The sequence below is a fragment of the Sinohyriopsis cumingii genome, chromosome 5, assembly GCF_028554795.1.
Source record: "Sinohyriopsis cumingii isolate HCF-2022 chromosome 5, ASM2855479v2, whole genome shotgun sequence".
Classification (NCBI taxonomy): domain Eukaryota; kingdom Metazoa; phylum Mollusca; class Bivalvia; order Unionida; family Unionidae; genus Sinohyriopsis; species Sinohyriopsis cumingii.
In genome coordinates this window covers 16265231-16283060 of record NC_142965.1, presented here as the reverse complement: position 1 = coordinate 16283060, position 17830 = coordinate 16265231, and the positions used below count along the sequence as shown (strand labels likewise).

Below are 17830 nucleotides of genomic sequence, written 5' to 3'. Positions count from 1 at the left end.
ATTTTTAAACTGTATACACATTTATTCTGGATTTGTCAAAATTGATTTCGTCCATGGTCTAGTATTTTGCCATTTTCTGCTTTTATGAAAACAAGATATGTTTTAAATTAGAAACTGATGCCGTGAAAAAGAAATTTGCAACCTGTCACTTTGTTTTATCTTCAGCGAGGTTATGAATATAATAATTCTTCGTTGCAATTGCAAGTATAATGAAGACGACAAGGTGTAACGTTATAACTTTTCTATCATGACCTCGTTCACGTTCGGTTTTGTTCCATTCTTTGTTCCGGTAGCAAGGACATCTGTGAAATATAGATCCTGTGAAAACTATAATGTGCTGCCAAGACAGAGCGTAACAACTTCCAAACTGTACTACACTACATTTCAAATGCTAGCTTCATGAAACGGGTTCTTTTTGTTATGCAAAATGTTTTCAACAAAAAGCATACGTTTGATGTGCAGTCAGAAGTACGTTCGCACTTCACAAGTGGCTGGTACAGAACGTAAATGTGTATGTTAAGTAACTTTAAAATATTTTGTTTGTACAGTGAATACATTCAAGTCTACCTTTAATACGTAGCGATACCCGAAACACGAAACAAATACGGATTATCTCCCCTATAAAATTCTTTATTTCTCCTTTTGAGGAGGAGATACAGAAACCATGGTTCGTAGAAAATTAAATTAATGATAAGAACATAAAAAAATGTATTAAATAGATTAATAATTGCATTATGATAGAAAGTGAATTTTGCACAACCTGCACAGAGACACGCTGAAATTAAAGTAATGGAAGGTGTTTTACCCCTTCCATGGCACTCTACGATGACTTGAATAGTAAATGTAAAGACAGCCATATGGTAGCGAGGCTGCAACGTTTTGGGTACTCATTCCGTTCAAACTTTAAACTCTGTTACTAATTAAATGAAATTCCACAAGAGGTGAATAAGCATTCCAATTAAAATTCACATGGCCATCATGACAATAATTGTCATTCGGTCGTCGATCAATTTAATTAATGATTGAATGATACGTTCGCAAAATATTAACTTTTTTTCCTCCCTGAAATAAGACTTGATGTGATAACCAAAGAAAGACTTGGCAAGCTGAGACATTCAACATTAAAAAAAAAAAAAGAAAAAGAAAAAAAAAACCTGTGTGATTATATTGTTTACAGCATTCTCACGGTTTTATGATCTGGTATGTACCCGTATTTTATGTGGCTGGTACACGTGAGTATATGATCTGCTTATCTAAACCGATTTTTGTTGTTTTATTCTTCATAGTAGAGATCAGCCTCACTGTAACTTGAATAAGAGAAAGAATGTTGTCATTATCTTAAAGAATACCTATATGTAATAATCATTATAATTTGCAATGTCATCGAACATGGGATACACGAGACCAAACTCACAGGTAAACATTTGCTATCACCATCAATGTTAGGGTGCTATGTTCAGTGTGTAAGTCAAGATAAAGCGTCTTAGCCATTAATCTGTCTCAAATATCAAAAGGCGACACAATCCAGAAGATAATTTTGGCATTCTTTTGCTTTTGTTTGGTCGAAATAACTATTGCAACATGACAGTGAAACTTGTATGTATTCAAAACTTTATTTTTTACAAAGCTTGCGCAAATTTCGTCTAGGATGGGAGTACATTTTCGAGAAACTGTGTCACTAGTGTGTTATACTTTTTTATAACACAAAAGCAAAAACATTGCAAAACTGAGACATGTTGAGAGCCGTAGGTTTATTGTTGATCTCTTTTATGATTTATAATTAAATTTCTCGAGTACTTAGTGTCATGTCAGTAATGCAGATACTTTGAAATAATGAAATTTGTGTAGTTTACAAAACGATTACACATTGCATGAATGACCGCATCGATTTAAAGGTCGCTCATGTACAGCGTGATCTCCATTGTCAAGCTTCATAACTTCATGTATCCTGTAAAATATGAACTTTAATTCTAATAATTACAAATATTAAAACAAAACATTACAGTGAATTTCAACAAATAGATAACAGAAATATTGCTCATCGTTTGTTTACAAATATTAACCAAGCACACATATGTGACTCATTAATATAGAAGAAGTTCTTTCCTGATGTTACGAAATAGCAACATCTCTTTATGTCAAATAGAAATAGCAACATCTCTTTATGTCAAATAGAAATAGCAACATCTCTTTATGTCAAATAGAAATAGCAACATCTCTTTATGTCAAATAGAAATAGCAACATCTCTTTATGTCAAATAGAAATAGCAACATCTCTTTATGTCAAATAGAAATAGCAACATCGCTTTATGTCAAATAGAAATAGCAACATCTCTTTATGTCAAATAGAACGATTTTAACCAATATAAATAATTGCTACAAAGTCTTTGTAAGTACAAAGATACTTAGGCCAAATATAATGTAAATAAACAAATGTCTTTCATTGGCAAAAACTCCACAAGGAACACAATAAGCATGCAATTATCAGTAATAATCATGCTGCGGAAATTATATAATGTTTTCAAAAATTCAAACATTTATCCTTGATTACATTGCATTCGTTTGGAAGTATATGTTTTCGGCGATTCAGCTTCACGAAAGACTTTGTATTCCTGAGCAAAACATGTCCTACGAAAAGGAGGAAACTGTTACCATTGTCCCTGATGAATCAACAGTTTTTCTGCAATTGTAAGTCTAATAATGAACACGCACTTACAAACGTTTGAATAGTTTATTATATACTCCAAATATGAAAATGGGATTAATTTTGCATGGAAACGCACATCGTTCAATCCCATGATTGAGGGAAATATATAATGACGTGATAAAGAGAAAGGTATTTGAATATGCCATACGAAGACTTGATATAGAAAAAGGTATTTGAATATGCCTGCGTATACTTGATATAGAGATAGGTACTTGAATATGTCATACGAAGACATGACATAGAGAAAGGTACTAGAATAAGGCATACAAAGACGTGATATAGAGAAAGGTATTTGAATATGACATACTAAGACATGATATATAGAGAACGGTATTTTGAATATGGCATAAGAAAACTTGATATCGTGAAAGGCACTTGAACATACGTTACTAAGACATCATGTAGAGAAAGGTATTTGAATATGCCGTAGGAAGACTTGATGTAGAGAAAGGTATTTAAATATGCCGTTCGAAGACTTAATGTAGAGAAAGGTACGTGAATATGCCGTAAGAAGACTTGATGTTTTTCACGGATTTGACGTCTGCAGAGGCTGTAGAATAATCGAACATCTCGAATACTTCAGACTGGTTTGCTAACAAGTCGCAATGTATCATGCTAAATATTGTTCGTACAAAAATGTATGTTAGAGAAGTATAATTTCTCTCAATGTTTTTTCTTTAAAGCCGACATCCATTTGGAATCTTGCGGTGCTGTAAGCACACCGATTTAAAACTGGATTGACTGTGTACTTTTTCCAATTATTAGTTTATTATTGCTTGAATGTACCTTATGAGGAAATCTCCGCGTTCTACCCCATTCTAATCAAGCCAAAATAAGTGTAGCTGGAACTGTAAAGTATCTCTTGCGTGTATATAGGTTCAATGAACAGCCTGTCCCCCGCATCAAGTCTGCAAGGTCTATGCACGCTGCATGAATCATTTCTTGAGCCACTTTCGTCCTCGTCAGAGAAACGTGTACATGTTGAAATGATGTAAGCAACGTAGGTGCCATCTGCCGTCCTACTCATCTTCTTTACGTAAAATCCTCGCTTCCTCGAACCGATCAGTGTTATCTGCAATAAAATAATTACATTTTGGAACGTCAACAGTAAGTTAAAAAGACCGTTTTGAATCTAACATCAACGAGTGCTAACAATTAAAGGACATTCTTTTCAAGGCAATTATACATTCTGATAGATGCACGCATCTTTGATAATACAACGGTGATCAATATTAAAATTTCACCAATAAAATGCTTTATTATCTTTTACACAGGTCTTACTCGCACGCTCTCCGGCAAAAATAGTACATCAATTTCATGTATACCAATGTTTCAAGTGAAACTCAAGCCAAACGTTCGTTCGCGTTAGTGCAGATCGGAAAGAGATATATTGGACAGATCCATAGTTCCTAACGAGCAGTCACTGCTTAAACATTTAAAATCCTGCAGAAGGTGTCTTTCTTTGTACGCGTACTTTGCTTCCTATCATTCCATGAATTCTGTTTTTCTTTATCTTAATTGGTTTAATATCAAGGTTAATATTTTAAACAAACGCATATGTAAAACCTGTACATGGTTCAGTATTTATATGTAAAGATAACATACGACATTAGCAACTCATGCACTGATATATTATCATTGTACTTGTCGCATGTACTCCGATTTACGTACATTTTGGAGACTTCGTTCAGGGCATATTTTTATTTTCCTCACACGCTTTACAATAATCTCCAATACAAAGAGATAGTGCACAAAATATAGGATTTAGAATGACTGACGTATTTTGAAGACTGGCTTGTTTTGGAATGACTGGTTATTGGAAACGACCTACCTGTGCGTACATGGGGTACATTGAAGACTGGCTTGTTTTGGAATGACTGGTTATTGGAAACGACCTACCTGTGTGTACATGGGGTATATTGAAAACTGACTTGTTTTTGGAATGACTGGTTATTGAAAACGACATACCTGTGCATACATGAGGTAAAATCCACTTTTCTTGATGAGTATTTCTCCGTTAGAATGATCAAAGTATTGGTTACTTTGTGGCACCCACTCTGCTAATTTCCAAGCCTGCTTCCCTTTACAAAAATACACGCAAGATACATGGTATTCAATTAAGTAAATGTACATGGATAAGATACAATAAAGACGAAAAGAGACAAACCCCATATAATGTCATTTGGTAATGTTTCAATACCCCTCCCCGTTTGCATTTTAGTCTTTCTTTGTTCCCCAGAAATAAACACAAGCTAGTCCGATATCCTTCGTTCAATCACAATAAATCTAAATCGTTGTCATGTTCAGTAACGCCCTTCAACGTGTTTGTTAATTTTTGCCGAGTTATTTATGTTTTATATTCATCATACATATAATAATTGTACACCTTGTCAAAGTGGAAAACTCTTTCAAAACAACAACCTATTGACAATAAACAAGATTACGTTTATAAGCAAACCCTGACTAACTTACCGCCTGAATAAGTAATTTGTTTTGTTGTTAATGGCTAGAATTTGTCCTCATCTAATATCTGTTTTATAGATTCAAGCCTTTGGGTTAATTTTACTTGGTTTAAAAGTATTTAATCCCAGTTCCTGTAATATCTAATAGGCTGATTAGTATGTCAAACAAACACGTTTATCTATATTTGATCCGGTCTTGCTGTACTTTTACTTACGTTTTTGTCACATTCATTACCATGTTATTTGACATCATTTGTATGGTGTTATTTTATCTCTACAATGAATACAGAAACTCTTGCCGAGTGGATAGAAGATATTATGTTTCACCTTTTAAGAGAACATTTAGCTTGAATTAAAGAGAATATTACTTTAATTAAAGAGAACAGAGGCTTAATTTAAAGGTATCATTATTCAAGTATAATACTAACTTAGCTTGAAGAGAACATTAACTTAGCTTGAAGAGAATATAAACTTAACAAAACACAACATTACATTAACTAAACGAGAACATTACACAAACTAAAGGAGACAATTAACTTAACTAAATGAAAACGTTACATTAACTTGAATACAATATTAACTTGACTAAAATAGTACATTACATTGCCTACATGAGAAATTAACTTAACATTACATTAACTAAAGGAGACAATTAACTTAACCAAATGAGAACATTAACTTAACTAAATGAAAACTTAACATTAACTTTAAAAAAATATTAACTTATCTAAAACAGAACATTACATTGCGAACATGAGAAACTAACTTTACTTAAAATAAGTATTAGCATATCCTAAAGATATATCGACACAATAAATTACTTTATGTATTCAGATTATTGCAGAAATTATAATACTATGAAACAACGTGCAGAGTATCTGATTATCTGAAACTATTTATCATGTATTACCGTGGACATCTAACGTGCAGTGTCTGACAATCTGAAATTATTTCTCATCTTTTACCGTGGACATCTAACGTGCAGTGTCTGACAATCTGAAATTATTTATCATGTATTACCGTGGACATCTAACGTGCAGTGTCTGACAATCTGAAATTATTTATCATGTATAACCGAGGACATCTAACGTGCAGAGTGTTTGATTAAATGGAATTATTTATGAGCTATTTTACCGAGGGCATATAACGTACAGTGTCTGAATATCTGAAATTATTTATCATGTATTACCGAGGACATCTAACGTGCAGTGTCTGACTATCTGAAATTATTTATCATGTATTACCGAGGACATCTAACGTGCAGCGTCTGATAATCTGAAATTATTTATCATGTATTACCGTGGACATCTAACGTGCAGCGTCTGACAATCTGAAATTATTTATCATGTATTACCGTGGACATCTAACGTGCAGTGTCTGACTATCTGAAATTATTTATCATGTATTACCGTGGACATCTAACGTGCAGTGCCTGACAATCTGAAATTATTTATCATGTATTACCGTGGACATCTAACGTGCAGTGTCTGACTATCTGAAACTATTTATCATGTATTACCGAGGACATCTAACGTGCAGTGTCTGATAATCTGAAATTATTTATCAGGTATTACCGAGGACATCTAACGTGCAGTGTCTGACTATCTGAAATTATTTATCATGTATTACCGTGGACATCTAACGTGCAGAGTGTTTGATTAAATGGAATTATTTATGAGCTATTTTACCGAGGGCATATAACGTACAGTGTCTGAATATCTGAAATTATTTATCATGTATTACCGAGGACATCTAACGTGCAGTGTCTGACTATCTGAAATTATTTATCATGTATTACCGAGGACATCTAACGTGCAGTGTCTGACTATCTGAAATTATTTATCATGTATTACCGTGGACATCTAACGTGCAGTGTCTGACTATCTGAAATTATTTATCATGTATTACCAAGGACATCTAACGTGCAGTGTCTGACTATCTGAAATTATTTATCATGTATTACCGAGGACATCTAACGTGCAGTGTCTGACTATCTGAAATTATTTATCATGTATTACCATGGACATCTAACGTGCAGTGTCTGACTATCTGAAATTATTTATCATGTATTACCGTGGACATCTAACGTGCAGTGTCTGACTATCTGAAACTATCATGTATTACCGAGGACATCTAACGTGCAGAGTGTTTGATTAAATGGAATTATTTATGAGCTATTTTACCGAGGGCATATAACGTACAGTGTCTGACTATCTGAAATTATTTATCATGTATTACCGTGGACATCTAACGTGCGGTGTCTGACTATTTGAAATTATTTATCATGTATTACCGTGGACATCTAACGTGCGGTGTCTGACTATTTGAAATTATTTATCATGTATTACCGTGGACATCTAACGTGCAGTGTCTGACTATCTGAAATTATTTATCATGTATTACCGAGGACATCTAACGTGCAGTGTCTGACTATCTGAAATTATTTATCATGTATTACCGAGGACATCTAACGTGCAGTGTCTGATAATCTGAAATTATTTATCATGTATTACCGAGGACATCTAACGTGCAGTGTCTGACTATCTGAAACTATTTATCATGTATTACCGTGGACATCTAACGTGCAGTGTCTGACAATCTGAAATTATTTATCATGTATTACCGTGGACATCTAACGTGCAGTGTCTGACTATCTGAAACTATTTATCATGTATTACCGAGGACATCTAACGTGCAGTGTCTGACTATCTGAAATTATTTATCATGTATTACCGTGGACATCTAACGTGCAGTGTCTGACTATCTGAAACTATTTATCATGTATTACCGAGGACATCTAACGTGCAGAGTGTTTAATTAAATGGAATTATTTATGAGCTATTTTACCGAGGGCATATAACGTACAGTGTCTGAATATCTGAAATTATTTATCAGGTATTACCGAGAACATCTAACGTGCAGTGTCTGACTATCTGAAATTATTTATCATGTATTACCGAGGACATCTAACGTGCAGTGTCTGACTATCTGAAATTATTTATCATGTATTACCGTGGACATCTAACGTGCAGTGTCTGACTATCTGAAATTATTTATCATGTATTACCGAGGACATCTAACGTGCAGTGTCTGACTATCTGAAATTATTTATCATGTATTACCGAGGACATCTAACGTGCAGTGTCTGACTATCTGAAATTATTTATCATGTATTACCGAGGACATCTAACGTGCAGTGTCTGACTATCTGAAATTATTTATCATGTAATACCGAGAACATCTAACGTGCAGTGTCTGACTATCTGAAATTATTTATCAGGTATTACCGAGGACATCTAACGTGCAGAGTGTTTGATTAAATGGAATTATTTATGAGCTATTTTACCGAGAGCATCTAACGTACAGTGTTTGAATATCTGAAATTATTTTATCAGGTATTAGCAAGGACGTGTATAACTGCTCAATAAATACAAAAGGAGAGTCTCAAAATTATTTTCTTCTTTTTCTGTCTGTTTTGTTTTTTGTTTTACCTGTCAAATCTTTGGAAAACATGACCGTTACAGTACGATTTCAGCTTCCAAAATAAATGCTTAGTTTTCGTATTTGGGTTTCAGGCATGTAAATCGTAACATGAAACAATTCAAGCTAAATAATGCGCAAAGTAGTTTCTTTTTTCTGATGAATTTAAATTGGCCAACAATATCATTACATGGGTTTAGGAAGACTTAATGGCCCTTTAATTCAAGTTGCCCTGCATATTTTATTAATAATTACATTAAATTTGTCAATAATGTACTTCTCAACAAAATGTGTGCTTCATGACTAAATGTTAATCTTTGTAATTAACAAACATTTGTCCCTTAAAGAAGCTGAGGAAGAAATTTTTATCAAATTTGAAGAAAATGGTAAGGTGGAAAAGACATATTCTGTATAAATTGGACCTACTCTATTAATCAATTAGAATAAATTAGATAAATTGTGGATACCTACCTTCAGACGTCTTGTAGCCTTCCAATTCTATGGCCAGTTTCTGAAAGAAAAGTGTATTGAAATTGGTAATGATAATGCACATGAAGAATTGAACTCCTAAAGAAATGTACGATTTGTTGTACTAAAGGTTTAGTACTCATTCTAGAGCATGTACTCATATTTTAGAGTATGGACTCATAGAACATGTATTCATATTCTAGAGCATATACACATTCTAAGCATGCACTCATTCTAGAACATGTACTCATTCTAGAGCATGTACTCGTTCTAGAGTATGTACTCATTCTAGAGCATTTACACATTCTAAGCATGCACACATTCTAAGCATGTACTCATTCTAGAGCATGTACACATTCTAGAGCATGTACTCATTCTAGAGGATGTGCTCATTCTAGAGCAAGTACTCTATCTAAAAAGTACTCATTTTAAAGCAAGTACTCATTCTAGAGCATGTACTCATATTCTAGAGCATATACACATTCTAAGCATGCACTCATTCTAGAACATGTACTCATTCTAGAGCATGTACTCATTTTAGAGTATGTACTCATTCTAGAGCATTTACACATTCTAAGCATGCACACATTCTAAGCATGTACTCATTCTAGAGCATGTACACATTCTAGAGCATGTACTCATTCTAGAGGATGTACTCATTCTAAAGCAAGTACTCTATCTAAAAAGTACTCATTATAAAGCAAGTACTCATTGTAGAGCATGTACTCATATTCTAGAGTATATACACATTCTAAGCATGCACTCATTCTAGAACATGTACTCATTCTAGAGTATGTACTCATTCTAGAGCATTTACACATTCTAAGCATGCACACATTCTAAGCATGTACTCATTCTAGAGCATGTACACATTCTAGAGCATGTACTCATTCTAGAGGATGTGCTCATTCTAGAGCAAGTACTCTATCTAAAAAGTACTCATTTTAAAGCAAGTACTCATTCTAGAGCATGTACTCATATTCTAGAGCATATACACATTCTAAGCATGCACTCATTCTAGAACATGTACTCATTCTAGAGCATGTACTCATTTTAGAGTATGTACTCATTCTAGAGCATTTACACATTCTAAGCATGCACACATTCTAAGCATGTACTCATTCTAGAGCATGTACACATTCTAGAGCATGTACTCATTCTAGAGGATGTACTCATTCTAAAGCAAGTACTCTATCTAAAAAGTACTCATTATAAAGCAAGTACTCATTGTAGAGCATGTACTCATATTCTAGAGTATATACACATTCTAAGCATGCACTCATTCTAGAACATGTACTCATTCTAGAGTATGTACTCATTCTAGAGCATTTACACATTCTAAGCATGCACACATTCTAAGCATGTACTCATTCTAGAGCATGTACACATTCTAGAGCATGTACTCATTCTAGAGGATGTACTCATTCTAGAGCAAGTACTCTATCTAAAAAGTACTCATTATAAAGCAAGTACTCATTCTAGAGCATGTACTCATATTCTAGAGCATGTTCTAATTTCAGAGCAGAGCATGAGAACCAGAAATCAACGCAAAAATGAAAATGTCAAAATTCAGCCCATCGTGGTCATGACATCGTGCAAAAGTATTCATGAAGCATGTGATGCTAGAGACAACTGTAACTTAGTGACTTTAACGTAGAGCTATATAACTGTAACTTACTAACTTTAACGTAGAGATATATAACTGTAACTTGGTGACTTTAATGTAGATCTGTAAAATAAATTTAATGGAGTGGATACGTACATATATACTGAGAGAAAAAGAAGAGATCTGATGTAATTGTCCTGATATATTCAATAAACAGAATTTGTATTTGGATTAGCAGAGGAGAATCGGGCGCAGTTAGTCCACAAATGGAAAAGAAGAAACATTAAATGTGAAATTGGTGGCAAAGAAATTTTGCATAAATCCATTTTAGTTCGTCTGCATGGTTTTAATAAATTAGTTACTGATTGCAAAATGTGGACGCCATTTTGCATACAGGTAAACAAATTGATATATTTACTTTAGTTACTCGCTTATAATCTGGGTCCAAGTGCAAACAACACAGATCCAGATCTTCTGTCACAGAATACGCAGGGTGATCAGAGTCTATGTTGTTTATTCTGCTGACTGCTCCTATCAAGTTGCACAGTCCCAAATTTAAAAGTCTTTAAATTTATTGTCATATGTACATGCTGTTTAAAAGTATTTACCTTTACTGTCATATCTACATACTCTTGTCAACAGATTATAATCAGTAACTATCTTGCTATGAAATACGTCATCTTGCTATGAAATACGTCATCTTGATTACGTAGACTCTAGGAAGATCTCATTATAACGATGACAGTGTATTACTTCCGTAGTCGGATTTTACAATGCAACAAAATGTAAAGTCTACTTGATACGGTTTTCTTCTAAATCAAGGGCATGTGATTGAAAATTATGTCTCCAGTACTTATTTAATTTTGTATACTTCCTCTACATACCGTCTTATGCTATATTCGGATGGGGTTTGGCAGGTTTATAGTATATAAACCCTGAAACCCTAATTTAAGTTAAACTGACCCATTGTCACATCATCGACCACCACACATAGGACATTTATTTATTTATCAATCCATGCATCAGAGTTTTAAAAATGTAAGTTGCTTCAGTGGGAGCCGTACCTCTTTCTGTAGTTTACAGGAACAAGAATAACACGTTGTAATATCAGTTTGAGATAATGAGAATACGTTTTCTTGAGTAGATACACGGAAATACTTCACCAGTAAATTGGAAACATGTTATTGTCATGAGTGGTGCATCATATTGTTTTCTTTTTCTCATAATAAACACACTTCGAATTTTCTGACCTCTCATTTGTTCCTATTCTTTTTTCATTTTGAGCGTGATTATAAGTTCTAATAAAGTCTCGACGTCTCTTTCTTCCTCGTCCTTGCTCTGGTGTAGAAGGAGAAATAATGCCTTGCCAAAAAGTGTGAACAGAATTTATATGGGTACCTCGACGATCAAAGGATTTTTTCCAGTTTGAAGCAACACACTTTTCCTGCTCTCAAGAAGGTTTCTTTTGGACTTTGTTCATCAGGAGGGTGGACATTGTTTGTCAGGAGGGTGAACTTTGTCAGGAGGGTGGATTTTGCTTGTCAGGAGGGTGGACATTGTTTATCAGGAGTTCGGACATTGTTTGTCAGTGGACATTGTTTGTCAGGAGGGTGGACATTGCTTGTCAGGAGGGTGAACTTTGTCAGGAGGGTGGACTTTGTTTGTCATGAGGGTGAGACCTTACCTTTCGATAAAATAATAATTTGTCTCAGATACTTTTTTATACTACAGTCGACACTGTCAAAATACAATTTACTGACCTGATGTATCTGTGAATGTAATACATGTTTCTACCATTTTCGCAATCAGTGATGGCAGAATCTATTTTGAAAATAATGACTTGAAGTAAAGTGTAGGCTGTATTTCCCTCCATGTTGTACCCAACCACATCTGACTACACAGTCAATACAGTTAGTCCCTCATTTAATACGACAGTGTAACGATAATACTCGTAGAATCGATCGTTGTTGTAATACGACAGTGTGACGATAATACTCGTAGAATCGATCGTTGTTGTAATACGACAGTGTAACGATAATACTCGTAGAATCGATCGTTGTTGTAATACGACAGTGTAACGATAATATTCGTAGAATCGATCGTTGTTGTAATACGACAGTGTAACGATAATACTCGTAGAATCCATCGTTGTTGTAATACGACAGTGTAACGATAATACTCGTAGAATCGATCGCTGTTGTAATACGACAGTGTAACGATAATACTCGTAGAATCGATCGTTGTTGTAATACGACAGTGTAACGATACGACAGTGTAACGATAATACTCGTAGAATCCATCGTTGTTGTAATACGACAGTGTAACGATAATACTCGTAGAATCGATCGTTGTTGTAATACGACAGTGTAACGACAATACTCGTAGAATCGATCGTTGTTGTAATACTACAGTGTAACGACAATACTCGAAGAATCGATCGTTTTTGTAAACACCTTCCAAAGGAGCATGAACAATGTACTACCTAAACTAGGAGAGACAAAACGGGACACAAATTAATGGACATTAATCTGCCGTCAAAATAATAAAGTTTAAGACTACGAGTAATTGTACATAAATCAATTATTAAGTAAACTTTTCCTAGCTTTTTCCAAGGCTTTGCAAAAATGACCGATACATATAGCTTCAATTTTTTCCACCAGCTGTGGAGCATTAAAAAGTACCCAACAGCAATTCAAATGGTATAGGACATTACAAAAATACCCAACAGAAATTCTGATGGTATAGGACATTACAAAATACCCAACAGGAATCCAAATGGTATAGGACAGTACAAAATACCCAGCAGGGATTCTCATGGTATATGACATTACAAAATACCCAACAGGAATTCCCATGGTATAGGACATTACAAAATACCCAACATGAATTCAAATGGTACAGGGCATAACAAAATACCCAACAGGAATTTTCGTGGTATAGGACATTACAAAATACCCAACAGGAATTCTCATGGTATAGGACATTACAAAATACCCAACAGGGATTCTCATGGTATATGACATTACAAAATACCCAACAGGAATTCCCATGGTATAGGACATTACAAAATACCCAATAGGAATTCTTATGGTATAGGAGGACATAACAAAATACCCAACAGGAATTTTCGTGGTATAGGACATTACAAAATACCCAACATGAATTCAAATGGTATAGGACATTACAAAATACCCAACATGAATTCAAATGGTATAGGACATTACAAAATACCCAACAGGAATTCTCATGGTATATGACATTACAAAATACCCAACAGGAATTATCATGGTATAGGACATTACAAAATACCCAACATGAATTCAAATGGTATAGGACATTACAAAATATCCAACATGAATTCAAATGGTATAGGACATTACAAAATACCCAACAGGAATTATCATGGTATATGACATTACAAAATACCCAACAGGAATTATCATGGTATAGGACATTACAAAATACCCAACATGAATTATCATAGTATAGGACATTACTAAATACCCAACAGGAATTATCATGGTATAGGACATTACAAAATACCCAACAGGAATTCCCATGGTATAGGACATCACAAAATACCCAACAGGAATTCAAATGGTATAGGACATTACAAAATACCCAACAGGAATTCTCATGGTATATGACATTACAAAATACCCAACAGGAATTCTCATGGTATAGGACATTACTAAATACCCAACAGGAATTCTCATGGCATAGGAAGTCAGCTTAGGATTTGTTGATGGTGGTGTTTTTCCATTCCTAAATGAGAGAATAATTTTTGTTCAACTGTTTGTTAAGTCGGAATATCGACGATACAAGTTTTGACCTTCCTTGATATTAAGGGCTTGCGTAAGATAATGACCCCTAACAAAACAACTTCCCAATGAGATTCGTGTTCCATCTGTAGGGCTTCAGTTGCTATGGTTGTGCAACAACACAAAGTATTGTTGTGAAAATACATGCAAAGAACACTCACTAGGTAAGTATAACTAAAATCGGTTATTCATAGGTCAATGGTTGTGGTTTCCGATGAGTCACTCGATGTCAATACAGAATGATTTTCAAACTGTTCCAAAATAGGGTTGCCGCTGTTGTAACTGGAAGAACTGTTGTTGTGACGACCGGCGTTGACCGTGAGGCTACCGTTGTTGTTAATGTCTTTAATTTATTTCAAGGAAGGATTTGGAAGAAGATAACCAATACAACTGCCGAGTAAATTTATCCACAATGATATGTATCCTTGTTGCAAACTCAAGTATGCAATCAATGTTCCGATATATACAATTAACCAAAATTTTTTAGCAGACAAAGACGATTAAGTTTTAGAAACACGTCCTCTGCACTATACCCTCAGAATTTTGTTTTTGTAGTTCTAGAAGCGATGAACTCTGAGAATGAGAAGCAGCTGCTGTGTTTAACATGATGGTTACATCTTTATATACTTGGTGGTTTGCGAAGCGACAATCCAAAAATCAACTCTAGGTGGATATCATTTCCATTTCCATTTTATATCACTTTCACTTCTTGAAGTCATCACTTGCCAACTTTACGTGTTCCTCCATTTTGGTAAAATGTCAAATTACTTGAGAAAGCGTTGATTGGAAAAAAAATGTTTCCGTGTACGTTCTTTGCAATTGTTTTAAAACGTTGTACGACACTGGCGTTTGTTTCAAACGTTTATTTGGCGGAAAAGTGAATGTGTCTTTTGCTTTGCAGTTCTGTTTGAAAAGCTTGTACTAACTTTTTTTGGAGTCAAAGAAAGGACCCAAGCTGATTCTGAAAAGAAGCCAATGCCACAAAACCAATATGTGTAACCGCGACTTCGGTATGACTTCTGTAAAATTTTCGTCGAATGTGTTTATATAATGTGTATGTCGATTATTCTTGCAACTAATGGCGCACATGTGGCAAACGTACACGTTTTAGTTGTTTTTCCATAACCAACAGCATGAACAGAATTCTAGAAAATGCTGGCTAAAATGTGTCTATTGTGGAGGTAACTGTTTTGTTTGCTGAACCTCAATAGGTGACCCACTGTCCGATACTGGTCTTCGATTCGTATGGTATTGGTTTGGTGTGTGTGTGTGTGTTTGATTTGAATTTTTAGATTAGGTTTAACAAATTTACAGTCATATCCCTACTCTGTCTGCAGTGTGACAGTTTATAGTGATGTCTAGCACTGGAGCATCATGCCACAGATATGTAGCATGACTTCCCGCCCAGTCACATTATCCTGACACCAGGTCGACCAGTCCCAACACTAACCTCTTCATGCTGAAGGCCAAGCGAGGCAGCTGTTAGTACCATTTTTTTAAAAATAAGTCTTTGGTATGACTCGGCCGGGGATCGAACCCATTACCTTCGGCAACCCAGGCGGACGCTCTAACCACTAGGCCACCGGAGCGGTGGTATTGGTTTAGAAGAGGATTGAAGTGTCCGATGAGCAACAGGAAGAGTCGGTTAAGGAATGGCAAAAAAAAAATTGTATATATGACTTTTTCATTTCTGTCTTTCCTTCCTTTTTTCTTCTGCTGAAGAATGTGTTGGCGCCACCTTTTGACCCAAGCTTTAATTTCTTCTTATTTGAAGGAAGGAGACTGTGTCAAAAAGGAAGCTGCAAGCTGACTGGATATTGTAGCATACGGAGTTCGAAACTCTTCTCGTGTTAGTGACTTAAACATTTATGTTAAACTCTTGACTCGTCTTCGTCTTTCGTCCTCATGGTCGTATCCGTCTTGGTGGCTTTTGTATCACTTTTCATTAGAGTCGCGAAATCTCTTAGACTAGGTTTAGCTGCTTCGTTTAAATATGTATAGTTAAATAGTTAAAGACGTTGTAATACTTGTTAGTACCTTTGTCATTTTTCGGTTCCTGAGAAACTGTTCCATCATTGATTATTGTAACTGTGACATATCAGTGAGATTATGATTCGGAAGTAAATGATGTATCCGTTGTTTGAATCAAAAGATGGAGTTCCATTCATCGTTTGTCGGGAAAAGATGAGTTTTCGTCCTTTAATAAAATCCAAAGGTACACGTGTTATGTCTTTCCAAAGCAGTGTGCCCTCCTAAACCTCTTTTTTTCCTCCTAATCTTATGACTTCTCCTCAAAGTGGCCAAAAAAAGGGATATCCACTTTAAACAACGGTTCTAACAGCAAGGGAGGAAATTCTTTCTCGCTGAACCGTCATATTTTTTTAGACTGAAGGGTATTTTCGTTTTCAGCTTTTGGCGAAGAACCTTGCGATGTTTTCGTAATTTCTGTTTCTGTTTCTTGGACAAAGGTAACGTTTATTTCAAAACAATACAGCAACATATACACCCAGTATCAATGATACTTTGGTTCGTTTTTAGTGATTTGTTTTCTTGCATCAGAGGGCTGGACATAGTATATACTGACAAAATATCTCATTGTTTAGCTAAACGAGGAGAGAGTCTATTTATTTATCTTTCTTGGAAGAAGGTTGCGTCTTGGGAAGATGAGGCGGGTGGTGATGGTATGCACTTTTTTATTTACATATTTTTTTCAGAAGCAAATTTTTTGGGCTGTATTGAACATATCCCACACTTCTACTTTACACTAGAAATCATCTCAGCTGATTATCGGCACGTTATATCAACTTTACTCTGGGTAGCACTCTACGATGAGGTGTTTTTAACAGACTATATTGTGCCACTTCTTTGTTTGAATAAATCCAGTAAAATTTGTAACGCCCCGAGTGGCCGAGTGGTCTAAAGCCCTCTCCGTTACGGATCACTGCCATCTCACCTCTGTCTGCGTGGGTTCGAGTCTCGGATTCAGCCATTGTAGGTATGTGAGAAAGCTTGCCAGTAGCTTGTCGTGTGGTCGGTGGTTGTTTCCGGGGTTTTCCCGGGTTCTTCCTCCACCACTAATACTGGCCGCCATGTATAGCCTATCGTGTGCTGAAAAATGGCATTAAACCCTACAACAACAACAACAACAACAACAATTTTGTAACGCAACTGTTATATCTTGTACTGACCGCTCTGGTGGCCTAGTGATTAGAGCGTCCGCTTCGGATGCGGGAGGTCATGGGTTCGATCCCCGGCCGAAGACTACAAAAATGGTACTTACAGCTGC

At 35.3% G+C, this 17830-nt stretch overlaps 1 protein-coding gene across 8 annotated transcripts in view; it reads right to left on the bottom strand.

The window, feature by feature from the left end:
* Positions 1-1736: 1736 nt before the first annotated feature.
* The window catches only part of LOC149798702 (uncharacterized), a 48602-nt gene continuing 32508 nt past the window's right edge, over positions 1737-17830 (bottom strand). For all 8 annotated transcript variants that reach the window (XM_089957555.1, XM_089957556.1, XM_089957560.1 and 5 more), the window contains 3 exons: positions 9121-9160; positions 4676-4788; positions 1737-3779 (listed from right to left, as the gene is read on the bottom strand). In XM_089957555.1, coding sequence (XP_089813681.1) covers positions 3516-3779; positions 4676-4788; positions 9121-9160 — 417 coding nt within the window. In that variant the 3' untranslated portion in view covers positions 1737-3515. The remainder of the gene's footprint in view (positions 3780-4675; positions 4789-9120; positions 9161-17830) is intronic.